General features: G+C 35.4%; 1 protein-coding gene across 8 annotated transcripts; it reads left to right on the top strand.

Annotated features, from left to right (window-relative positions):
* The first annotated feature begins 1,564 nt into the window (after positions 1–1,564).
* ppp2r3b (protein phosphatase 2, regulatory subunit B'', beta) lies at positions 1,565–27,056 on the top strand. Of its 8 annotated transcripts, none has more exons than XM_073912899.1 (14): positions 1,565–1,635; positions 3,841–4,224; positions 13,715–13,900; positions 14,343–14,446; positions 16,571–16,673; positions 17,538–17,612; positions 17,826–17,912; positions 19,700–19,856; positions 20,243–20,291; positions 20,425–20,514; positions 20,760–20,935; positions 23,040–23,158; positions 23,240–23,346; positions 26,320–27,056. In XM_073912899.1, the coding sequence occupies exons 2-14, from the start codon at positions 3,871–3,873 to the stop codon at positions 26,459–26,461; spliced, it is 1,749 nt and encodes a 582-aa protein (XP_073769000.1). In that variant the 5' UTR covers positions 1,565–1,635; positions 3,841–3,870; the 3' UTR covers positions 26,462–27,056. The 8 variants fall into 8 exon arrangements, with proteins under 8 accessions (XP_073769000.1, XP_068079762.1, XP_005167917.1 ...); XM_068223661.2 differs by having other exon boundaries at positions 13,712–13,900; XM_005167860.5 differs by having other exon boundaries at positions 3,761–4,224.
* Positions 27,057–27,259: the final 203 nt, after the last annotated feature.

Here is a 27,259-nt window from a genome sequence, read left to right as displayed (position 1 = left end):
CACCCACCCCCCCATGCGGTACAGGTGAATTGCGTAGACTAAAGTGTCTATAGTGTATGAGTGTGAATGGGTGTGTGGATGTTTCCCAGAGATGGGTTGTGGCTGGAAGGGCATTCACTGAGTAAAAAATGAGCTTGATAAGTTGGTGGTTCATTCCGCTGTGGCGACCCCGAATTAATAAAGGGACTAAGTCGAAAAGAAAATGAATGAATGAATGAATGAACTTATTACAGTAAAAACAAAACTATCAAATTTATAACAGACTTACACTGGTTTTTGCCTTGATTTGTTCCCTGATGTCTTCTGCATAGACCTTTATTCGACTAACAGTATTTACATAAAAAAATTTTAAAAATCTGATTCATTTACAAAATTTAATTGAAACATTTAATTTCAGTTAGCTTTTTTTATCTCAGCAATAAAACAAAAAAGGTTAAGTCAAATTAGAAACTACAATCTCTGTTAAAGGCATTAGCCCCAATCCTCTCCATCATAATCACTCTCCTCCCAGACGGGATGCTGGGCCCAATCAAAGGTTACAGTGGGACAATTTAGGCCCGCGGGCCTTACTTTGGGCATCTCTATTATATATTGATACAAAATAACACCAGATTTTGAAACACTATTGTGAGTTAGTAACCACAGCAAAATAGTTTTGCTAAAAACATTATAAAATGTTATAAAATTCTTTTAAAATTTAGGTTTTTATGAAAAATGTTTCTTTTGTCCCCGCTTTCACCAACTGTATAACTGAATAAATAAATTAACTTGAAGTAGTTTCAGAGGATGGGTGAGATTATTATTATTATTATTCATTCATTAACTCATTTTTTTCGATTTATTCCCTTTATTAATCTGGGGTTGCTATAGCTGAGTAATTCACTAACGTATCCAGCATGTTTTTCCCGCAGTGGATGCCCTTCTAGCTGCAACCCATCAGCGCATGTATTTCGATTTGTGGGTGAAACCGGAGCACCCTAAGGAAACCCACACAAGCACAGGGTGAACATGCAAACTACATACAGAAATGTCAACTGACCCAGCTGATGCTTAAACCAACGACCTTCTTGCTGTGAGGTGATTGTGCTACCCACTGCACCACCATGACGCCCCTATTCTTATTATTATTTCAGTAAAATAGAAAGAAATTAGTAAATTCATCAGTAAATTAGAATTGTTCTAAGCAAACTCATGCTTTGTCATTTATGTTATGTTTGTTGTCATATAGGCTATGTTGAACTCCTGTGCTTTGTTTTTTATCGTTTAAATTCAGCTCAGTGGCAAAAATATATATATATATTAATTAATACTGCTGAGTAATTTTTTTCTATAACTACTAGTAGAATATTTTACACCTTTAAACAAAAACCTGTTTATGCAATGTTTCGTTCGGAGTCAAAACGTTCACTTCAGACAATGAATCGGATAATTCGACTCTGTAATCAAGTGAAATGCAATTCCTTTTGCGAATCGATTCTTTAAAAGAACCGCTTTTAATGAACGAGTCTTTCGCGTGTGTTCGCCACTCTCGCGATATAAACTTTTCCCGGTTACCTGAGGAGACGAGAGTTTGGTTCAAAGTGTACCCCTATTGGAATGAACAAAAACAAACAAAAATCTTCTTTATAACTGCAGGTAGAGTAATGCAAACCAGTTACCGTTTACTTTGTCGTGTTTACCGGCTGACTGTACGTTTCTTTATCTATGTTACGAAATGCTGGCGGTGTTTATGTAATAGTTTGTCCGTTAGCAGTGAGAGTATATGCTCCGTGTTAGTCTGCTAGCAACAGCAACAAACCAGTTTATTTCTCTCGTGTTTCAGCTAACTTGGGGTTCTGCCTAAACGCTTAACGTGTGTGAAATTGTGAGTTAAATAAGGTGAACTTGAATTGGGATAATTTGGTGTGTTCTCCACTTTCGCCATCCGCGGTGGGATGTTTATAAACCGTAACGTTAGTTTACAATAGCATAGTTGGTTCAGATACTAGTACTTTAAGTGACTTATAATAGAATTCAATAAAAGCACATCTTGCTTTCACGGAGTTTAAAGGTTGTTGTTTGTGACATTTGAAGCCAACGGCAAGTTAAACACTTTAAGTTACTGGTATAAAGTTGGTTTCAGATTCTCACATTCGTTCAGTCATTATTTGTGAGACGACATATCTTGTTTTCCATACTTTGAATATTCAGTCTTAAATCGCATGCAAGTATGACTTGAAAACAACATTAGCACTGTCTGACTGTGAGCAATGATGTACTTTTTTATTATTGCAATAGCAGGCAACTACAACAGGTAGAAATGCAAACAGTTAGATGTATAACAAACAATACAAACTGCAACAGGAGAAATGCGACACTTTTAAAGAAATATAATAAAGGTAAAGCAAAAGAAAGACAATGAGGAAGAAAAAGAAACAAAAACTAAATAAATAAATGAGGGCACATGAAAAAAATAATACAAATTAATGTAGTATATTAAATAAAACACATGTTTTATAAGTTTTAATTGTTTTCTTGTTATGAGACTGCGATATCAATGTTGTTCTTTAATTGTCATTGGCTGCTTATATGCAAATAATACTTTTCTGAGATTATATCATTAAGAAGAAAGTCTGAATGTGCAAATATAAAGCCAATTTTACCCTAGTTAAAACCCTTTAAGTAACGTTACTATCATTAAACATGATCGTAACGTTTTGGCAGGGAATTAATTAACATTGCATTGCTATTTTGTTAGGACACAGTGATATATGTTGCTTAGTTGTGTGAGATCATAATCAAACAGCTGTCTATATTTTTACCCATTTTACACACATGGAAAATAAATTGTATAAAGATTTTTTTATTGTTGTTGTACTGTATATTCATTTGTTAAATGTATTCAGTTTCATTCATTCATTTTCTTTTTGGCTTAGCCCCTTTATTAATCAGGGCTCACCACAGTGGAATGAACCACCAATTTATCCAGCATATGTTTTACGCAGCGGATGCCTGTCTAGCTGCAACTTATGACTGAGAATCACACACATGCACTACGGACAATTTTAGCTTACCCAATTCACCATTTAGTGTCTTTGGACTTGTGGGGAAAACCAGAGCACCCGGAGGAAACACACACCAACACAGGGAGAACATGCAAACTCCACATTGAAATGCCAACTGACCCAGCCGGGGCTCAAACCAGCGACCTTCGTGCTGTGAGGCGTTTGTGCTATTCACTGCGCCACTGTGACACCCAAATGTATTCAGTTTGTTTAAATTGTTTTCCTTAACATTTTTTGTTTACATTTTATTTTTGCCCGTCAAACACATACCATTTTCTTTAGATTTGGTTGCATTGAGTATTTGTTCAGTTTGTTACAAATATAAACTACTACACAAATTGATATGCATGAACAAAGCATTTGTCGTTTACATGTTTTTTATGCACTTTAAATAGGTTGTGAATTTTGCAACATGGTTTACTAGGGTAAAATTGGTTTTATATTCGCACATTGAAACTTCCTACTGAATGATATGATCTCAGAAACGTCTTCTTTTCTATTCTCAATAGGGAAATCATATTAGCAGCCAATGAACTATCAAAATACAGCATTGTTCACAGTCAATGTTGTTTTGAAGTCATACTTGCATGCAATGTCAGAGCAAATATTCAAAGTAACATAGTGATAATTGTATTGTCTCACAAGTTATGGCTGAATGAATATGAGGATTTTTAACCGGTACATAGTTTTATAGTGCTTTCTGCTTTCTTTTTCAGGTATTTTTCATCTTTATTTATTTATTTGACTTTTATTTATTTTTTTATTTAATTTTTTTTTTTTTTTTTTTTTTTTGGAGAAAATCTTGTCTGCATGAAGAAAACCAGAAATGGCATCACCACAAACACTTCAACCTGTCCTGAAAATGAAGGTCGACGAGCTCTTCCTCTTTTGGTTGAGTGAGCCGAGTACTCAGGCGATGCTAAAAGACTACCTCAACAAAATCAAGAGTGGAGAAGAAATAGATCTAAGCCATGGTGAATTCAAGGGCACAAGCACTTTGATGTTCACTGAAAACAACAATAACAATATAGCATCAAAGATTAATGCAACGGAGAGGATGAGTGCGGCCCTTGGTGCCCCGTGCAGTCCTCCTTCGGCCACGCTGCCATCTGCGACTGGCAGCAATAACAGGGCAGGAGTGAATGCGAGGGCCCTGCGACGCTCTGTCAGCACTAAAAAGGTAAAGCCTTTATGCTCCACATTCGCTTCACAATACAGCATGACCCTGGTTTTGTCACTTTGCAGACTGCTGTGTCAGTCTAAAGAAATGTGCGTTCTACTTTATTCATATGTGGCGATGGCTCTATCCATCAGTTATACTCCATCAGTTCTTCGTATACATAGAAACATTACTCAATTTCCTATGTTAGCATTTCATGTTGTGAAGCATACATTGTCAAGCATGTATTCATGTAGAAACTGTTTTAGTATAGCTTACATACTTGTTTGGTTTTATATCAATGGTTTGGAAGTTTTTATTTATTATTTTAATTTTAGATAATGTTAGTAATTTTGTGATACTGTCATCTTTATTAGTTTTTAGAATTTCAAAAGCAGATCTTCCTTGCTTGACAGTGTTTTTTAGATTATTAATTTTATATTAATAGTAATTATTATCATAAAAGTAACAACTATTATAGACCATGTGGTCATGTCATTGGCCCATAAACATTTCCCGCTTGTTATCAAATGATTTCATAACTGTAACTAGAGGCAATTCAATTATAACTTAATGTTAAATTATGAAAAATATTCATATCCATATGAAAAAGGGCAAATAAGTTATAATATATGTAAATGAAATTATTATTTTAACTAATATAAAATCATATTACTATTTAACAGATAAATTTAACAAACATTATACAAATTGAATAAGCAAATGTTACAATACTGTTTAGTTTTTAGTGTATTAACTACAGAAAAATTGTATTATTATTGAAGCTGTAAATAATGTTAAGTCAAGATTAATGATTCCTCTGTTTAATTGGGTTAATTAACGTTAATGACAGATGGAAGCAGGTTAGTGCAATTAAAACCTAATGCACAGATCTGACATATTGTAACTGTATTTAGTAGTTATGCCTTTTAGATTTTCAGTGTTAATATTGGAGATAAATGTATATTAATATACATGCATAATGTAGTTAAATGTACTTTAAAAGTGCTTTTCTTTACAGTCAATTAATAATATATGATATGTTTAAAATATCTATTATTTAGCATCAATGCAGATTCAGCAGCATTATGTATCATTAAGAAAATGCCTATTTTCTACACCTCTAGTCTGTATAGTTTTTAGAATTTAGTTGGATTTTAGTACATGAAGTTAATGTTAATAAAAAGATGCTAGCTGAACTTAAAGTATATGTATTTTAATGTTGTTTTTATTTTAATGTGAAGTTCATTTGCAAAAACGGCAAAGTATTTCTATTCAAATTTATTAAAGTTTACATAAACAGTGTAAACTTAAATAAACAAGCGTGAACCCTTCATTTCTCCGTTTTAAAAATTTTATTCATTTTCATAATTTTTGGAGTTATGTTTTGCAGATGAACTCTTAACTTTCTTAGCAAGAAAGCGACGAATGTTTATAATTAACTGTAAAAATATTAGCTCATTCTGGTGAAATAGTTGGAACTTTTGTCATCTGTGATGTTCCCACACTCTATTTTATTAACAGCCACTTTACCACAGAGTAGGGCTGAACAATACATCTTTTGAGAATTGATATCGCAATGCATGTATCTGCAATAGTCACATCGCAGGATAAGATGTGTATTAAAGATTAAAAGTTAAAGATATTTTCAAATATTATTTTAATAGTAAATGATTAACACAGAGACTGATGATCTTGTTATTTTGTTTGATTGTTCAATTTATGTACTTGAACATGGTTACACTCCCCAGAAAACCTTTTTATTTTTGCTTGTAATTTATAAAATTTTATGCAGATGCTCTACGTAGAAAAAGACTTGATCACGCCAGTCAATCTAAATTAATAAAATCTTTCCAAATATAGCTATTTAAATCATCAAATGGCAATGTAGTCATATCAAAATATATATCGCAGCAAAACAAAATAAGGCAATGTCAGGTTTTTTAAATATATCGTGCGCCCTACCACAGAGGGTAAAGAACTTTTTCCTAATTTAGCCACAAGAGGATGCTGAATGGCTTTTGCAGCTTTTGGTCAGAGCAAGTATAGGGCTCCTGCTCTGGTCAGATGAGCTCTGTGAACTCTGCATGTCTTTTGCATAAAGAAATCCTGTTCATGTGTTCAACCCTGGCCAGAGGTGTGCGAACCTCTATGCTGTCAATCCCTGCAATGGTAATGACTCTGTCATCATGTACTGTCCAGTGATGCTGGTGGACTTCACTGCTGATGTTTCAGGGCCCGTAAATTGGATTAGGAAGAAAGATCTTTAATTAAATCATTTCCATTTCCAGAAATAAAATTAGCTTCTGCTGTAAAACATAATATGGACAAAGCATAACAAGCATGTTTTACATTTTCCTAGTTGGTCCTAAAGTCTTATTATGTTACTCCAGGTATGTGCATTTTATTTACATACCTAATTTTTTAAAGGGAAAATAAGGAAAATTGAAAGCTGAAATGGCGAATTTTAATTTGCTTAACAGATGACAAAAATAGTTGCTTTTTAGCAACAACATCTGTTTGTAGGGAATATACATCACAAGTAAGACACATTATCTGACCAGTGTGATTCTTTATTGTAAAACGCTATGCAGATGTGAGGAGGCTTTGATTTCTATGTCCAGTTATTCTCAGATGCTTTGGTAATCCTATGTGCTGATGGAAACAACTGTTGGGTATTTTATGTTTTCTGGCATGGTACAATCAACAGGCGCCCACAACTTGTCACAATGTATTATAGGGATTTTGATCCTGCGTGTTTTATTTTAAGAGCCTAAAGGAATTCCTGAATACAAATGCATTCTCTAAAGTATTAGTTAAAAATTCAATTAACGTCATGCTGATGCTCATCGGAACAACTGTTCCAACTCTGACACAGGACACCGGTAAAGATAGCCTTGGTTCCACAGTGCAGGAATTAACTACTGGGAATTTGGCGTACACTTCAGAGGCAGTTTACATATTTGTCCATGGTGTAATACAGTATGCGTAAACTCAGTCAGATGCTGTTAATGGTCAGAATAATTTAGTGTCTGTCATGCCTGACACCCAGTTGCAAGGTGAGAGGTCATTAAAACATTGCCTGGAATAATATGAGCTAATTGGAAATATTTTAATTGTAAAGTGCGAAAGTGAAAAGGATATTCTCATGACATTTGTGTTTATTTAAATTGTGCTCATTGCTGTTTCTGTTTTTGACACAAAATGCTATTCTACTGCTAATCTGCTATCCCTACTGTTTTAAGTGTAGATAATCAAAAATCAGTTTTAGCAAAAGTGTTTGGCTTAATCAAGCTTTGTATTGGAAGTTGAGAATTTTGTGTCTTGTTTTGGTTCTCCTTCATTGGATGGTATGCAGCCTCATTGATTTTGATTTAAATATGAAGAGTTCAGAAATTTTCATTGAAAATGCCATTTTTTCCTCAGCCTCCTTTTGTTTATGTTGAGATATTTCACTTTAAAGACCAGGAAAATGTATTATTCTTTGCCATAAAAATTATATTACTAAACATACACACGGGAACCTGATAAAAATGCTCATTTTAGAGGAAAATTTCAGACGTCATTTAGAGGTTTTTGCATCTAAACTCTTCATATATATATATATATATATATATATATATATATATATATATATATATATATATATATATATATATATATATATATATATATATATATATAAATTTATTTATTTTTATTTATTTATTTTTTTTTTGGAACTACAGTTCGACATTTTGATAGTTTACAATATAAGTTATAGTTATAGCATCCTGTCTAAACATTGTTTATATTTTTCTCCCCTGCAGCACTTGAATTGTAGCATGTTTGTTAGCATTCCCCACTTTTGCTTTGCTGGTCATCCTCTCTTCAACCGCTTGGCTCTACTGACTGGACACAGAGCTTTGTTTGGAAATTGGCACTGTCGACACGGACAGCTGCCACCTCTTGTTCAGGCAGATCTTTTTCTCGTTCTGTTAGTACCAGCTTACTCTGACAGTAGAGAGTTGTTTTACGTATGACATACACACTGAGCCAAATGTTGGGGAAAGTACTGTTAGGAGAAACCTTTCCAATTGGTCCAATAGACAAAAAATATTTACAGGTTTAACCCTTTGTGTGTGTTTTTTTTCCATATTTCTAACAGAGTGATGAGTAAAGAAAGCAAAATCAGTTAATGATAAAATTGGTCTTATCAAATGTGTACAGTATCCTGCCGTTGGATGGCAACAGGAACTGTTTCTGCTGGAATGAGTGGAAGAATGTGGACCCTATGATCTGGCATCTAAAAATACTTATTTAAGCCAGGCAGGGCTTTGTTTTTGCACCACTTTGTTTGTTAGATGCTCTGGCTCCAAGCCTTCGGTGAATATGCATTCACTTTTATGGCAGATCTCTTGTCACTAAAGTCTGCTTTTATTAATCCAATTAGTTTTCAGAACAATAATGGGCATAAGAAAGGGATTTTTTAGATGCACAACGCCCAGCCTCAGAGGCTGAGTTTCTTTGGATCAACACAGTTAGAGGGAATTGATGTAATTGCAGTCAGTCTGGGAGCGGATGTTTGTTAAAGGACTGAAGATACATTTGTATCTTGGGGTTGCCCAAACAGAGCATGTTGGGTCTTTTAATAGTCCTCAACTGCTTCAGCCATCATTCTTTGAATTCAGTACTTCCACACTGTGCTGCTAACTAAGACTTGTCATCTATAATAAGCCACAGAATGGCTGGTAGCTGTAGCCTTGGAAAGCAAAACAAACAAAACATAGGCAGTAATGCATGTGCAGATTTATTTTTTTTCCCCACATTTCAAAGAGGGCCAATTTACACTTTTTTTTTTTGGTGCAGTTCTACTGTAAAGAATACAAATTGATTGTGGTGCTGTTGTTGGCTAACATTAATTTAATTCAACATTTTTTTAACAATAAACCTGCATTTAGCTTATATATGCTAAATTATATCTGTATACACGAAGTTCCTGTGACATGTAAAGCACATCCTCTTTGTGTGTTAATTGAGTGCTATTTCATCAATGGAGATCACATGGGCTAGTCCAAATTAAATTCCATGATTTAAATTAAACTGCATTATTAGTTCACTTAGGGCTACTCGATTATTGTAAAAATCATAATCTTGATTATTTTGATCATAATTGTAATTACGATTGTTCAAAACGATATACAGTTATACAAATCAAAATTATAAGCCCTCCTGTGAAGTTTTTTTTTAGTTCCTTTTTTTCCGTTTTCAAATAATTCCCAAATGATGTTCGCAGTATTACTTATATTTTTTCTTCTAGAAAGTAAATTTTTATTATTTTGGCTAGCATAAAAGCTGGTTTAAATATTTTGATATTAATATTATTAGCCCCTTAAGCAATATATTTTTTATTGTCTGCAGAAGAAACTACTGTTATACAATGACTTGTCTAATTGCAAATAAAAGATGTGTTTGCTCTGCTCGTCTCTGAGGCTGAGCGCATACACACAACAGCATGCAATCTCTTTCACGTTTTTTAAAAACACGAATAATTTGAATGTACATCAATAAATTCTTTGCATACCATGCTGCAAATGTTATATTACACTTCATGCTTTTAGTCATTTTTACGTGAAACTGAGCTTTGCAGAGAAACAAATTTGTACAACTGGAAAGGGGGTGGTATATGATGTAATAATTGTTTTATCTCAATTAATATTTTTTTTTTGTTTTCATAAATTGATAGAAGTCAAAATCGAAACTGGAATTTCAATTAATTGCACAGCTCTACATTTATTAGTAGTGGGATTGTGGGTAGCATAAATGATGACTGACTATTTTTGACCAATTGCATAATGCAATTTTGTATTATTTTGTTATTATTATTATTATTATTTATCTAAACAAATGAGCTTTTTGAATTGGTAAAAAAGTAGATGTTGCATTATGTAATGTTATACAGTAACATTTATATTTTAAAATGTTTTGTTTTTTCTGTAAAGTTAGTGATTTCATTTGCATAAGTGTGAGCACTGCCCTCTGAACCTTGGTGTACAAATGGGCGTAGATCTCTGTAAAGCGGGATCTTGGTCTGTTTCCAAATTAACCCAGTTCAATTCAATTGATGTATAGTCAGAAGTAAAGCAACTAGTCATAGTGTGTGTATACTTCAACTCTCTGATGATTTGAAGTGCTTCTTTTATCTTTTTTTACTTGTAAGTTGCTTTGGATAAGTGTCTGCTTAATGAGTAAATGTAGATAGGCGTAGTGAAGAAAACTCGCTCTGCAGACAGTAATATGCCTTGATCCACAAGTATCGCTGTAACAGAGAAGAGAGGAAACGTTATCTCATGGACACACCACCAGGTCAAAGGGTCCTGAGTGAGGCAGAGATGGAGCATAGCTATGCCTCAATTTCCTCCCTACCAATGAAATAGGGGGTCTTGGGTTCTACTTTAGTGTCAGTAAAAGTCTGTTCCAACGAAATGACAAGCAGTGAATTGTGCAGTTGTCAACTTAAGTAATTTGAACATCTTAATCTGCTCTCATGCTCTCTCATTTCAAGATGTGATTTATTACTGAACAAATATCAATTAATTTTGACACCTTTTCAAACAATGTTAATGCTCATTAACTTCCATTGTTTGTGTTTAAAATTTGTTTTTGTGAGGGTACAGTAAGCAATCTGATAGTAAATGAAGAAATGAACGCATTTAGTTTGCTGTCTAGACATGAAAGTATGCTGGTCATTCATAATGTTGCATTCTATTTCAATGCTGCATCTTCTGAATACAGAATCGCAGGGTTCTAAGTGAACAGTTTGTGTCTTTACGTAACCTCTATGAGAGCCGTGGAATGCACACTGAAAAGGGCAGATCCACACCCCCTTCGACTGTCACCCCTCCAACTCAACACAAACACCCTCGTCCTATCTCCCCAGTGACTTTTCAGGATAGGACTGTGTGACCTCTGCCAGCCACTATTGGATGTATGGAGCAACAGGCAGGACTGTGATTCCGGCTACTGCACGGCTGAGAGGAGCAGCTGCAGTTCACCATTAAGAGAGCTGACGCTCTGATAAAGGCAGACAGAGGAGTGTCCTGTGGCGGGACAGTCACTGTGTGCGATTATCCTGACCCCAGAGTGCGTACTCTCTGCCACACTGGCTCCATTAGCAGACAGCAGCATGAGAATGAAGGAAATATCTTTACGGCAGGACCCTGACCTGAGGAAGGAGCTGGCACTGCTGGCGCGTGGCTGTGACTTTGTGCTACCCTCTCGCTTTAAGAAGAGGCTCAAAGCCTTCCAGCAAGGACAGGCAGGTTGTCTTGTATGTTCTGTGTGATACCGTCACACTGCTCTTGTTCGCTTATTCCTGTTGTATACCTTAGTGGAATGTAACCTGATTTAGCATGCAGTATATATGTGTGATTGTAGCTGTGATATTGAGCAGAACTGTCCTTTTCATAAATAACTGAGAGTCTTAAGGATTATTGGTGCTTTTGAGAGCATCCAAATGGTTAGGGTTGAGCAGAAGGCTCTGTGCTGGAGTTGATGATGGTCTTTCCCTTTTATAGACATGGCAGACACTGACTGGAGAAGGCAAGATTAAATGTATTCATCTCTCACAGTGGGTTACACTAAGCAGAATCCTCTGCATGCCATATCAGAGGGAGGCTTTACAAGTGTGCTAAGCTTCCAAACTTCCATGTAGGGTTCTTTTAAGTTAGCCTATTTTAAAGCAGAAGCTTTGTTTGTTGGCTAAAGATTCATACAGCATTTATTGATAAGCAGCAGTGATTTACTTCTTCACATCCATCCTTAGTGCTGTATGAGGTGGTGTAATGGCTAATCTATAGCAAGACACTGGAGCAAAAAGTAAAGACATTTGCTTGTAAAGTTGTATGTTTTTTTCAGGCATATACACAGGTAGGGAATGTGTTGTTTACTTAGGCTTATTACAATGTGTTTATTTTATTATTTAAATAATAAAAGGTATACTTCATGACTGCACATTATTTTCTAAATGCTTATTTTTTCGTCATGAAATGAATGGGTTTAAATATTATATGATGTCTTCACGTTTTTAAGATTTATAAAATATGCTGAGAACAAAGGCAGCTAAAAAAGTGGGCATTGACCTGTGTTCTATACAGCATGACATGAGGATTTAAAAAAAAATATATATATATCAGATATATCAGACTTTTGTAAATTGAAAGTTCAACCGTGATAAGACTGAAGTCATAGCATTAAAACTGATATGTGGTCCTTTGTTTTCCCTCCAAAATAAAGGCTTGAAGGTTAGGAATATGCTTGCTTCCATCTCCCAGTAACCAAATACTGCCCCTTAATTCATTATATTGTCATACAAAACATTTTTATGTTTCTCAGGGTGAATTGGCTGTACACAGAAGGCCCAATGGGCTGAAGCCTGTATGTTCATGTGATTGTCTAATACAGAAAGTCTAAATGGGTTTGGTTCGGTGTAATGTTGCTCATTTTAGAGAGATGGCTTTGATGGAGTTTTTTTTCTTTATGGAAGTTCTAGGGGGTCAAGATCTTCACAGCTGCAGCCTGACACTCACATAGTTGAGGTTTAAGTTACTGTGGGAAGCTGAGCCTTTGGAAAATCAGAAACAAGAGATTTTACCACAAATGTTCACAAAACATTTATGCATGAAGGACATTTTGTCATTTGAGATGTCATGTTATTATGGACATTTGGGTAGTTTTCCTACAATATCCCCATTTTACACCCAAAAATTAACTTCTGTTGTGTTCTAACTAGGTCCACCCAACTCTACACAATCATTCTGCATGTTTGATTACCTTTAAGGCTTTTTACAGTTTTTCATCCCTTCAGGCAAGGCTTTGTCAAGCCAACATCAACGTTTATCTCTGATTGTTGTTCCTCTTGTTATTATAATCTCTGTTTTTGATTAATTTAATTTTATTTTTAAGTCTGTCTTGACTCAAGAGTTTAGAAATATTCCAATAGTATATCTTCCAATGTCGTTTACCCTACTATATTAATCTATTCACAAAAGTTATTTATAAAAGTCTAAATGTGCAATCTTTCTCAAGTTGTGCAACTCTTAAAAAAAGATTCCTTTCAGAAAATGATGCCTTTTACACAACCACAACAGGTTTGCACTGGTTTTCCTTTTTTTGCACTTCAGACCTAGTCAATAGACATGCTTGTTTGTTTGCTAAAAAAAATCAATTAAGTACTAGGCCTTTATCTGTGAACTGGTGTAAAAGGTTTTTATCCCTAATACCAATAAATAAAAACTTTACATTTTAGATTTGTTAAAAAAAAACATTGAGATGGCTCATAATTCTTTGAGAAGGTATGTTGAGAGGGTGTGTATCTGCCAGACTTGTTCAAATTGTGTTTTATGCACACTGACATCACAACTTAAGCCATCACTGTGAAATGCTGATTGAGCTGTAATTTTCAGCAGAGACTTGCATCTCTCCTGCGACGAGTCTTGTGGCTAATAGTTATTATTTCTGTCTGTTTCAGCAGGCGCAGGCCAAGAAAGAGGAGCCCGTTACACCAGCCTTAAGTGAAAGCATTCCAAAGTTCTACTTCCCTCGAGGACAGCCTCAGGCCAACATCAACATAGACAATCTCATTTCCAAGATTGAAAAAATATTTTCTCAATTTCCTGATGAAAGAGTCACTATTAAAGACATGGGGCTGGTCGCCAAGGTAAGTGTGGTTTGTAACGTGTCACTTTTACCCATTCTGCAAATTGTTCATTTGTGTAACTAACTTCTAACTGTTTACAAGTCTGAGGGTTGTACTTTTCTTGAAGTCAGTGGAAAAGTATCACCACTGTTTATATGTCAAATTACTTATCCTGTGTAGAACCCGTCAAGGTAAATGATGGGAATCAGAAGTTTAAACAAAATGATTTCTAAACATAATCTTTGCTAATTAGCCCCATTTATAGTTCCTACAGCACATGTGAAAGATGTAGTTATAATGTTGAAGCACTGATTGTGCTGAATTGCGTGTTTACGGGAGAATGGTTCTAGTGTTACATTTTATTTCTGAACCCTTCTCTAACTTTCAGACCTCAAAACCTTATAGCTTGATTTGCACTTAAGTATGGATTTTGAACTATATTAACACTTTTGTCTGCTTGCAGGCCTGCGATTGCCCATTCTATTGGAAAGCTCCATTGTTTCATGCTGCTGGAGGAGACAGGAGGGGATATGTGTCTGTTCACAAGTTTGTGGCAATGTGGAGAAAGTAAGACAATAGTTTTCTTACTGTGCTCTCACATTAGTGTTTGCGTTCATTTCATCAAGAGCTGAAGTGAAGTGAACTTGTGTGTGCGATTGTGTGGTTATTTTATACAATCATGCACTGTTCATTCAGTGTTTTGGATTTTCAAGTGGGGTGGGGGGGATTTACACAATGCTGTTTTTTACTGATAAAGTAAAATCTGAAATATTTTGCCTGTTGATTTTCACAACAGTTTTGTGAACCAGAAAATAATGTTAAAACCTCATCCATCAGATGCCCATTGTATCTGTAGACATGCCTGAGTACTTGACAAACAAAATAACAATGGTGGAGTATAGAACTGCACAGTTTTTTTTTTTTTTTTTTTTTTTTTTTTTTTTTTTTTTCAAAAATGATGTCACCAACATCTGGCCTGACATGCATAATACATCATTTTTGTGGATCTGTGCGAATGGAGAGATGTTTGACAATCCTGTTGTCTTTATTAGGGCTGCTCGATTATGGGAAAAATCATAATCATGGTTATTTTAGTCATTATTGTATTCACAATTATTCAAAACAATATACAGTTGAAGTCAAAATGATTTGCCCTCCTGTGAGTCCATTTTATGAATATTTGCCAAAAGATGTTTTACAGATCAAGAAATTTTTTTGAATTCCATAGTATGTAATTCTATAAGTATATTGAATTAATTCTAGAGAAAGTCTTATTTGTTTTCTTTTGGCTAAAATAAAAGCAGGGTTAAATATTTTTAAAAAAAATTCAAGATCAATAATATTAGCCCCCTTAAGCAATATTTATTTTGAATTGTCTGCAGAAGAAAATGTTAGTCATGCCTAATTACCCTAACTTGCCTTATTAAGCCTTTAAATGTCACTTTAAGCTGAATGCTTGTATCTTGAAAAATATGTAGTAGCAAATTATTTACTGCCATCATAGCAAAGATAAAAGAAATCAGTTATTACAAATGTGTTATTAAATCTATTATGTTTAGACATATGTTTAAAAAAATCTTCTAAACAGAAATTGGGGGGATAATGTAAAGGTCTGCTAATAATTCAAGAGGGCTAATAATTCTGACTTCAACTGTATATACAATTATTTTCCCCCTGTAAATAAGGAAAAATATTATACAAATTGTACTTTAAGCATCTTCACTGTAATAAAAAAACTTTAATTTGTAGCTGCAAAAGTCCTTCAGTAAAGAGCAGTGAGTGATTTTTTTTTTTTCCTTTTGTTGTTTGATTAATAATGATAAAAACAGTCGGCAGCAGGAATATGGCGCGCCGTGACTTTAAGAGCAGTGCACTTCTAATTTATGGTTTCACTTTTACTTGTCTTTTGATTCTCAACTCATTTGTTTATTACATAAATGAGGGTTGATAAAAAATAATCGCTAAACAATACGTTTTGACAAATTAGCATGTATTTGACCATTGAACTGCTCTCATTAAGATGACTTTAGATGTGTGTGCTCTACTCGTCTCTGAGGCTGAGCGCATACACACAACAGCATGCAATTTCTTTCACACTTTTAAAGACATGAATGATTCGAATGTACATCAATGAATGCGCATCCCGTACTGATTACATTACAGAACATGCTTTTAGTCATTTGCACGTGAAACTGTGCTTTGCAGAGCAAAAAATGTGTACAACTGGAAAGAGGGCGGTATATGATGCAATATAATTTTATCTCAATGTTTCAAAATCGAAACTGAGTTACGATTAATTGCCTGTCCCAGTTTTTTTGTAAAAGTTTTCAAAAATACAATAGAAAATTATACCTTTATTTCAAATCTTTGTCATTAAAGGACCACTTTTAGAAATGCACAAATATAAATATTTGTATACTTTTAATGAGATTATTAGTCTTCCTGGGGTTGTCCTTAGGTTGACTGAGCATTTGGGTTGGGGTGTCCCTGAGTTTGTAGTCAAAAACCCTTGTTTTAAATCATCACAACTCTGTCATTTTATGTCCGAACTTGCCGAGCGTGAATTCCGGAGCCTCATTTGTAGATTCCATTTAATATGAGGCCACATATTTGAAGTGAAGAGTTTTGGAGTCTATATTGCTTTTTGAAAGGCTGAGAGGGAGCCTGAAACCATCTGTTTCCTCCCCATAGAGTGCTTCAGACCTGTCATGATGACGCATCCAAATTTCTTCACCTCCTGGCCAAGCCTGGCTGCAATTATTTGGAACAAGAAGACTTTATTCCATTCCTGCAGGTACAGAGTGCTGGACCTACCACTGAGAACACAGACACACGCATATGTCAGAATGCACTGAGCATCTATTATTTCAGCTACATATATTTGCTACACTATATGCCTTCCGTCCATGCAAAAATCCAAATATGACTCTGTTATAAAAAATAATTGTGTGCATTCTTTGAGTTCAGTGACGGACATGTCATTTATATTCTCTGGCAGGCATTGGTCACAGTGGGAGGATATGTATTCTGGCATCCACACTTTAATTTGTATTGTGTAGCTTTAGGAATTGCTTTGACTGTTTTGATGAATGAAAAAAGTATTGCAGTGGAGTAGATTGGCCTGTTCCCGTCTGCTCCTTTACAGCCGTGATTTATGTGTTTTTCTATTGTTTAATTTCACATGGGGAAGGGTCAAAGAGTCCTGCACCTCCCCCAAAATAAGTTGTCGTAATTTATCGCCTTTTACGCATATATACCAATATTTGACTATGAAACATGCATGAGCGGAATCTTTGCTGACGAAAGCACTAGATTGAAGACATTGGCCATATGTATGCAGAGAGAGAGAGAGAGAGAGAGAGAGAGAGAGAGACGGGCTAAAACCAAGATACAAGTCTGAGCTTGGCCTTAAAATCAGCCCTTTGTTCTAAGAAGTTTAATACCTTTAACATTTCCACACATCTTGTACCAACATATTATCCTCTTCAATCAGACAGACCAGAATGATTTTGCCGCTTCCCTGTAATCTAATCCAGAGTCTCTTTGCACACAAATGGATTTAACATTGGGTTTTTTATTCTGAAAGCTGTGTCTGTTATTATATGCTGACTTTGATGTTATATTGGTGTGTGAATCATTTTTATGCCTTTTTTTTAAGGATGTGGTGGATTCCCATACAGGCCTGGCGTTTTTAAAGGAGGCTTCAGACTTTCATTCACGCTACATTACCACTGTAAGGGATACTTCCAGTTGTGTATTTTTCTAGTGAATGAAACACTTTTTGTAAATTAAACATAGACATGCACCATTAACTGAAACTTTAAATAACACGAACAGACTGCATGTATACACAAAATATTATGTAGCTTAATTTTAAAAAACCAGCATAGTTTTGGTTAATGATTTAAATGAGCCTGATGTTAAACAGTGTTGTATCGGCCAACAGGTTGTCCAGAGAATATTTTACAATGTGAACCGCTCGTGGACTGGAAAAATAACATGTTCAGAACTCAGAAGAAGTACTTTTCTGCAGGTAGGTATCTTGCTATTCTTATTCATTGTCATAGTATTGATAGGTAAATGTAATTATCTTATTTCTAGAATTCCAAATAAATTTTTTTTGTTTTATTTTATTTATATTTTTTGGCAGTAAATTTAACTCTATAGTTATATTAAGGTCCGTTTGAAGCTGCTAGTCTTTTCTTTTCAGTATAAATAGAATGTATAGTTCTGATTAGATTTTTATACAATCATTTTAAACTCTGTCTGCTTATTTCAAACTGTGGCCCTAGGTGCTGCAAGGTCTGTGGAAAAGTTTAGGGGAATTAAAATAGTAAAAATATACATTTTAAACAAGCTATTGAGTAAAAATAATGGCCCGTTTCCACTGAGTGGTACAGTACGGTATGGGTCACCTTTATCAGGCTTGCGGTTCCGGTTAAAAGGGTACCAGTGGTACTCTTCGTGGGCGTGGTGTACAACAAAGTTTTAGTGGACGTCATGCTCACTTAAGGAAATGCCAAAGTAAAGCTGTACGAGTCGTTCACGCACTTTTCACTAAACGGATGCTTTTTAACCATAAATACTTGTGTATAAAACTTTATTACTAACCTTGCTACATATATTGATTATAGCTGCAAATCAATGATGTGAATAACCTACTGTAACGTCTGCAATTATATAAAATAAAGAAATAAATGCAAAATATAAGGGAAATAACACATACAGCCCCCTACAGTCTCCGATATGTTACTAATTACAGAAAAACTACTCTCAGCATACATTTAGTTCTTATTTTGGTTCAAAAACAACACACAACATATAGCCCACAGTCAGTGCAAACCACTCATCTGTATCTTTAATCTTCATCAGCACATGCAACCTCTGTTAGGGAGTAATTCCGTCATTCGTTCATAAGAGTCCAAAAGGTGATGGCAGCTTGTTTATGTTTTAGGTTGGTGAAAGAATCATTTGCTCCTTTGTTTTTTTTCTGGCTTCTCCTTTGTTTTTCATGTTTTACTCTTGCGTTTGTCAGTTTCTAATAGGATCGGATATAAGAAGCACTTCAATAGTCACAAGCACGTTATTATCATGAGCTCAAGAAGTTCGTTATTTCAAATATAGACGCGCAGCAAGCTCTCTGGAGAAAGTGAAACCGCTCACACTTTTAGACAGTATCGTAAAGCAAAAACAAGACATGGCGAATTTTGTTCTTGGCTTTGTTTGAGCTTGTGTTGACCTTGGCTCTTTATTATATGTATATAGTATTACAATGTAATGACTCCGCTGTGTATTTAAAAATTGTGGTTCCTTTGTTTTCATTCTCCTGGTTTGTTTACACTCTAGTGACGTGTCTCTGTCAACCAATAGCATTCAGTTACATGTCTAGCTCCGTCTTTTGGCACCCTTTTCTTGTGCTAGGTACCCTTTGCAAAGGTAACTAAAAAGTGGTACGGTACGTTTCACTTTTTGGTACTTTTGACGGTTGAAACAGCCATAAATGAACTTCAAATGGTTTCAGACCTTTTTGAATTTATTTTAGTTCATCTTGATATTATTAAGGATGTCTGAATGTAAATACAAAATATAATGATATAATGAAGAATGTCGGAAATCCTAAGCTATTGCCATCCATAGTAGAAAAAAATTTCTACCGGTTTCCAACATTTTTTCAGGGGAAAAAAGAAACTCAAACAGGTTTAAAACCAGCTTGGAGAAAATGAACACCACATTTTTTTTATTGGTGTTCTGGTGTCTAGATGATTGAAAACCGCTGATTTACCTTTTGTGTTGTGTAATGATGAAAATGGTTGCCTGCAGAATGTGGCACTTCTTGAAGAGGATGAAGAGATTAACCAGTTGACAGAGTTCTTCTCCTATGAACATTTCTATGTCATCTACTGTAAATTCTGGGAGCTGGATACAGATCACGACCTGTACATTGACCAGAGAGACCTAATGCGGCATAATGATCAAGGTGACCGTCCAGATGCTCACACTCTTTTGACATGCTCTTTAATGATTGGCTGCTTTATTGCTGGAGGTGTCGTTGAATTTCCGTCCTCTCCAGCAGCACTTGACTGCATATGTTTCTGTTTGCAGCAGTATGAGTTTACTGAGCTGAATGAAGTGCGGTCAAATTTTAACATCAATTTCCTCTAGAATGACGCCATGTCTGGCACTTTAATCATTTTATCTCCTTTTAGACAGGGTCAATAATGGCTGTGTCTTTTAAAATGATAAAATAAGGACATTAAATCATTTTGTTACTGTGCAGCATGCAAGATTTGCAACCTTTGACTGCAAATTATTGGAATGTTTAAGAATATGTCTGTGATGTAAATTGTCTGTTGTCTTTGACAGCCATTTCCCACAGAATGATTGAGAGAATATTCTCGGGAGCTGTAACCAGGTACAATCTTTCATTTTTCAGACATTTCAGAAAAAGAATTTTTCATTTTCTTTCCAGTTTTTGAAAGCTTGCATGTCATGTATCAATTTATGGAGTTTATGAGTGCTGTGATTAATTATACTCTGATTTTTAGGGGCCGAGCAGTTCATAAAGAGGGCAGGCTGAGCTACGGTGACTTTGTGTGGTTCCTCATATCTGAGGAGGACAAAAAGACTGAGACGAGGTCAGTCAAAATACTTTTTAATGTTTCTCAGAATTTTTTTTTTTACTTTGTCCTCATCAAAAATGTATAGTTGCCTTGCTAAATACTGAGTCGCTATATACACCTATTTAAAATTTGAGTAATATTAAAAAAAAATTGAAAAGAAACTCAATAAATTTAAATTCCAGACATAGTTTTTTTTTTGTTTGCACTTGCTCTCTAACTCTATAAAGTCACATGTCGTAACGCTGCTGTCGCTTGTGTAGCATAGAGTACTGGTTTCGCTGTATGGATCTGGATGGAGATGGAGTTCTTTCCATGTATGAGCTGCAGTACTTTTACCAGGAACAGTGTCAGAAACTTGAGGCCATGGCCATTGAACCATTGCCTTTCGAGGACTGCCTGTGCCAGATGTTAGATCTGGTTAAGCCAGAAAACCCAGGTATTATTTTAAATTATTATGTTGGTGTTAGATTGAACTTGATATCTTTTTGATAGATATTTGCATGCTCTCTTAGGCTCTTCATGCTCATCTGCCATCATTTTAAAGTAGTCTTTGAATTATACAGAGTTGGGTTTAGATTTTGGGTAACATTATACAGGGTGTCCGCGGTGTCTTAAGCCTTAAAATGTCTTATTTTGATTTGGAAATTTTTGAATTCACTGAAATATTGTGTTGTAGGTCTTAAGTTATTTTGAACAGGTCTTCAGTTTTCCTCTGTGAAGCTACCCAATTGGGCCGACAAAACCTTTTTTCATATATATTTAAGTTTTTTTATTGTCAAGACGTACAAATTAAATTCTCTACTCAGGGAGAGAAAACTAAAAACAATTACAAAATTCCTCATGATAGTAATAGAGCAAACATTTCACTTTACATGATTTTCTATATATACAAAAACTATTTACTGAAATAAGGTGGAATAGACATAGCATTTATAAATAAGCAGGAAATTTAAGGTTTTATAACAGATACTCATTAGGTTGAATAGGGGTTATTTACTCTACATTTAGACCAAAATTCAAAAATATAAATTTTTTATTATTCATGTAATTGTCTCCATAATAAATATACATTTAACAATTTTAAACTTGTAATTTAAAACAAGTTTTGGAAAAAAGTGTATGCAACTATATAATATATAGTTTTATTGTTTTGACTCATTAAAAAATGTGGCTAAGAAATAACGCTAATCATAATGAAATGCTAATCAGCAAATTTGCATTAACCCCGTATAAGTCTAACATTTCATTTAAAATGGTCTTAGAATTGTGTTAAAAAGGCTTAATTTTGACTTAATGAAAACTGCAGAAACCCTGATCATGCTTTATATCTACCAATGAGCAGTAATTATCTTAATAATAGTTTGGTAATAAGCCAGTAGATAATAGCATGAATTGTGACTAGGGATGTCCTAATCAGGTTTTTTTGCCCTCGAGTCTGAGTCATTTGATTTTGAGTATCTACCGAAACCGGATACGATACTTCTATATTACATAAAAAATAAAAAGAGCAAAGAAGCAGATTTAGGATGTTCCTTAGTTTTTATTTAATTCACCTTATTTTAACATTCAACAACTCTGTTAACAAACAGAGCACTTCTGTGAACAATCAAGTAATAAATCATTTAAATTCTTCACTTTTGGACTTTAGTGCAACAGCAAATATAAAAAATCCAATATAAATACAAATAGCTCCTCAACTTAAAATATCCAGCAGGCAATCCCAAGTTTACATATCTCACAGTTAGATATGGCAATGTTGTCGTCATCAACTTTATAATAACTCCAGACTGCAGACATACTTGAGCTTTCCGCTTCAAGCTGCTTTCGTGTTCTACTTTGGCATTTAACCAATAGTGTCTCTGCAACAAAGTGATGTCATGCTGCACACATTGCTGTTTCTGTGACATAAAGAAAGTGGTTTAACTCTTTGCATATATACATATATATTCGAGTTCTGATCAGGAGGTAACATTCGAGTCCTGATCAGGAGGTAACGTCTAATTCCAATCGAGTCTGAAACCGTGAGATCGGGTCCAATCTCGGATCATGTGATAGGACCTGGACTTTCCTAATTGTGACTTAAATTAAATTATAACAGGTTTTTCTTATTATGACCGACATGCAACTGGCAAAATGGTTTCAATGTTTTTGAATTTTTTATTTCTATTATTATTTTTTTTCTCCACAGTGTCAACACTGGGGGAAAAAACGAGATAGCATGTGTTGGGTGTATACGTTTTTTTGTGTGTTTTCACTAAGGGTGCAAGTTTCATTGTCAGAAGAGTATTCATGTAAAACATACCGATATTGCAAAGACTTTTTTTATATCAAAGAGATGCAGGACACAGTCTGTTGATCATCTGTGTTTGTGCACACTGTCAGATAGAGAACTTTGCATTGGACTGTGTGCAGACGTATACTACTGTTGAGCTAAACAGACAGCAAAATGAAGAATACTTTAGGGGTTAAACCACATCCTATCACAAGCAAAACTGCATATTACTTGCAGCTTCTTTAACCAACTTCTCTGTTCTGATCAGGAAAGATCACACTCAGGGACTTAAAGAGGTGCAGGATGTCCCATATTTTCTTCGACACGTTCTTCAACATTGAGAAGTATCTAGACCATGAACAGAGGGATCCCTTATTGGCTGCAAGGGTAATCAATAACTTTTTTTCATTACATATTTTATTTGCTGTTATGGTCACTTTGATGCTGACTTGTGTTGTTGTTCTGCAGGATGCTGAGGCAGTGGGCCAGGAGATTTCGGACTGGGAGAGATATGCTGCAGAGGAGTATGACAACTTAGTGGCTGAAGAAACCGCAAATGAGCAATACCATGATGGGTAAGACTTCACTTCTCACGACTCACCTGCCCACAGACCACAGCTTTATCTCTGCACAGCAACACACATGAACATCTGCTGCAAGCAACATCTTAACTGCACGTCTACAATTCATCTAACTGGAGTTCACCTCGTCCTATAAAAATTTAAAATATGATTTTTAGATGTTAGTTTCATTATTGTTCCTTTTTAGGATATCTTTATGCTAGTGCGCACCAAAACAGTGACGATATACATTTAGAAGATTCATTCATTCATTTTCTTGTCCGCTTAGTCCCTTTATTAACCGCCAACTTATCCAGCATGTTTTTACGGAGCAGATGCCCTTCCAGCCGCAACCCATCTCTGGGAAACATCTTCAAACACTCACTCACACACACTTATACACTACAGATAATTTAGCCTACCGCATGTCTTTGGACTGTGGGGGAAACCAGAGCACCCGAAGGAAACCCACGCAAACGCAGGGAGAACATGCAAACTCCACACAGAAACGCCAACTGAGCCGAGGTTCGAACCAGCAACCTTCTTGCTGTGAGGCAACAGCACTACCTACTGCGCCACTGCTACGCCCCACATTTAGAAGATATACAACTTATTTTGTTTTTCACCTTGTCATTATGCCTAAATAGATCAACAGTTTTATTCTTGTCACCTCATACTTTAATTTCTCATCAAATCTCTGACCAATTAAATGCTCTCTAGCATCTGACATCCCCCTCCCCCTTCAAGACGCTTCACATTTGATGCGCTTGAGCCTTCCCACTCACTGACAGAGCAGTGATAAAACAAAATGCTATTGGCTGCTTTTTGTGTTTTTTTTAAAGGGAAGAGCTACACTATGTCCCACTATCTCTTCATGTTTCGGTTGAAATTACGCCAAACATCGAATAAAAATGCACATTTCAAAGCACTTCACGGGACCTTTAAATTCTCAAAATTTTAATTGTAGCCCTTAAAGTCTTAAGTTCACTAAAATAGTGTTGTTGATCTTAAATCATTTTAAACACTTCCTGTTTTTTTATGTCCATGTAAAGATACCTAATTGAGCCAGAGATGCATCAGAAGTGAAGAGTTTACCCGTGACCATTCATAAATGAAATCTGTGTACTGGAGCTGATGGCATCTCCTTACTACTAGCCTGAGCAGACCTTTTAAAAAAAACAGTCAGCCAAACTCTGTTCAAGAGCTAGGATATGAGTGTCTTGCTCGTTTAATCGTGTAATGAATCTACACAATCAAACTCGATAGCCATTGAACTGAGTAAAACTATAAATGAAATGAAAGGGATATAAAAGATTCATTATAAATGTTACAAGTTGTTATCACTTTAAGATACAAAATGTATGCAGATTCATTGATAAGTCTGAAGCGTATTAAGCATTAGTGCAGATCAGCAATAACAGTCATCTTCTAACATGCATTTAAACTAAACATATTCTACTACAATATAAAATGAAATGATTAAACATTCAGATAAACTTACAGCCTATACTTTCGACAGGATTTAGAAGGTGACAGAAACGCTTCATGTGCTTTCTGCTTCACACGTTCGTTGCTTTGGTTTTTCCTAAAGCGTGAAACTGGCGGATAAGCGTCAAAATAAAAGTCCTGGCAATAAGATTTGCATCTAACAAGCTAAATGCACACAGACTTTTAATTTTCAACCAGGCAGCCCAAGGGCTTCCAGTCTTTCCATTACAAAGTTGTCACGTTTAAGATCTGATTTCTTTAAAAATCATCAATCTTCACTGCCTCTTAGATGTACAAAATGAAGTGGATCACATCTTTAAAATAAGACTGTTTATTTTACCCTAGTATTTTCAATGGAATTTCTGTGCTAGCCTGTAGCTACTGATGGCGCTAGTGGTTACAACGGTCTTTCAATTAGTTTTATGCTTAAACTAAATGAATGCTTAAGTCTATTTCACTGAACGTATTGTAATTACATTAAAACATCAATGCTGTAAAAACAACCTTGTGAAAATTAAAAGTCACATTAAGCGTTCACCGGAAGTTTAGCATTGGCTTTAAAACTCTAGCTGTGCATAGAGCCCATAGCGACAGGAAAACGAAACTTATACTGAAATAATAATGCATTACAAAAATATAATACTGTTGTATACAAATGTCCAACATGAACAGTACACAGGTCGTTCATATTGGTGTTAAAATGTCTTAAATTGGACTTGGTGAAATCAGCAGAAGCACTGTTTTAATAACATCAATCCACTTTTGTCATTTGCTGCATTGTCACTGCACTACATCAGTGTGCTGATCATAAACCATCACACACTGCCTGATCTGAGTAGAGCTGAAACAGGTAAGACATCACAGGAGCAGGCCTGAGCTTCCTTCCATCATCTCCTCCACTTCTGCTCCTCATGGCTTCACCCGCTAACCGAACACTTCCACGGTTTGCTTGTCAGATTAAAGTTTTACTTCCTCGCACAAGTTCCTTTTCAGTATGTCAGTGTTTTTGTCAAAGGCATGCAGCTCACTTGTCTTTTCCTTGTATGTTTTTGCCCCCCTGTTAGTTCTGGAATTGTTGTCTTATTTATTCATAAGAGTTACGTCAAACTGACCACTTCTGAGATGGTCATTTTACTAGTAGCTACCTGTTGTTTTTTGGCCACAAACTAGTTTTATCTGCCAGTGCCGGTAGCCTAGTGTGTTGACATATAGTGCAACTGTGCTACAGGTGTCCTGACTTCCAGACCCATCTCTCTCCCACTTCACTTCCTGTCAACATACTGTCCTGTCATAATAAATGAATAATATATATGAGCATGAGCTATATCAGAAATCACCCTATACCCTTTAATAGTGCACTATTTGAGGGAGCAGCCATTTGTTGTAGTGTATGGCAACAAAAAGTATTGCCAAGTATTGAAGATGTATTTTCTTTTAGATATTTACTTCCAGAACCCAACTCTTCTTGCATTTTGTTACTAACAAACGTTTTGGTTTCAGGTACGACAATATTTTAGACCCGGCGGATCACGTGACGAGTGCATTAGAGCTGCACAGTGAGAAGAGACATCTGTTCGGGATCCCCAGCCCTCACTGCAACCTGGATCTGGATGAATATGAATACGAGGACGATTTCGAATGAGGAGCACACGAATAAATAAAGCATCATCTGGTAGTGTGTAGAACCCATCCTGCTCTCACACACCTGGTTCAGCTATCCCAGGCTAAAGAGCGATGCGGATGCACTCCTACAGGCCGCTGGATGCCGGACAGCAAACAGCAGCCAGAGACGGATTGTGCTGGTCCAGGTTTTCTGTCAGTCTGCGCACAACCAGCTTTCTAAAACCAAATGTAGCAGCAACTACACTGGAAGCCAACCACAACACTTGAAATATTGATTCTGCACTAAACATTGAAGATTTTAATGCTGGTGAGACATTCCAGAAGATTGATGATTTCAGCTTGATGGCTTCTTTCTCCTGGAGCTTTGTCCACATGCTGTGTGTGTGTGTTTGTGTTTGAGGGTCACGCTAATATGAAGTAATGCAGTAATCAGACTCTGATGTTTTACTGTGTCTGTGTGAGAGGTTTATAAGTTATAATGTATTTATGTATATTTGTTTATATATTGTTTGGGTCATGTCTATAGAAGTGCTTCCTAAAGTTGCTTTTATTGTAATAATGAACTTTTGTTTTTCAACTGTCTTATCGTTCAATAAAGTATTAAGACAAAAATATTTCATGCGTTCACTGTGGGATGTTATTTGCTGTTTTAATGCACTTTTTAAAAGCAACAATCACTTCAGGACAAACCCTCAGTTTGCTAACAAAAGACAATGCACTAAAACTAAAAGTATCTTCAATTCAAGTCATCTTGATTTCTATAGCGCTCGAAGTAGATTGTGTCAAAGCAGTATAACAGTTCTAGTAAACTGAAACT

This window comes from Danio rerio, chromosome 9 (genome assembly GCF_049306965.1).
Source record: "Danio rerio strain Tuebingen ecotype United States chromosome 9, GRCz12tu, whole genome shotgun sequence".
Taxonomy (NCBI): domain Eukaryota; kingdom Metazoa; phylum Chordata; class Actinopteri; order Cypriniformes; family Danionidae; genus Danio; species Danio rerio.
The sequence above is the reverse complement of the archived record's forward strand: the minus strand, read 5'-3'. Positions and strand labels throughout refer to the sequence as shown.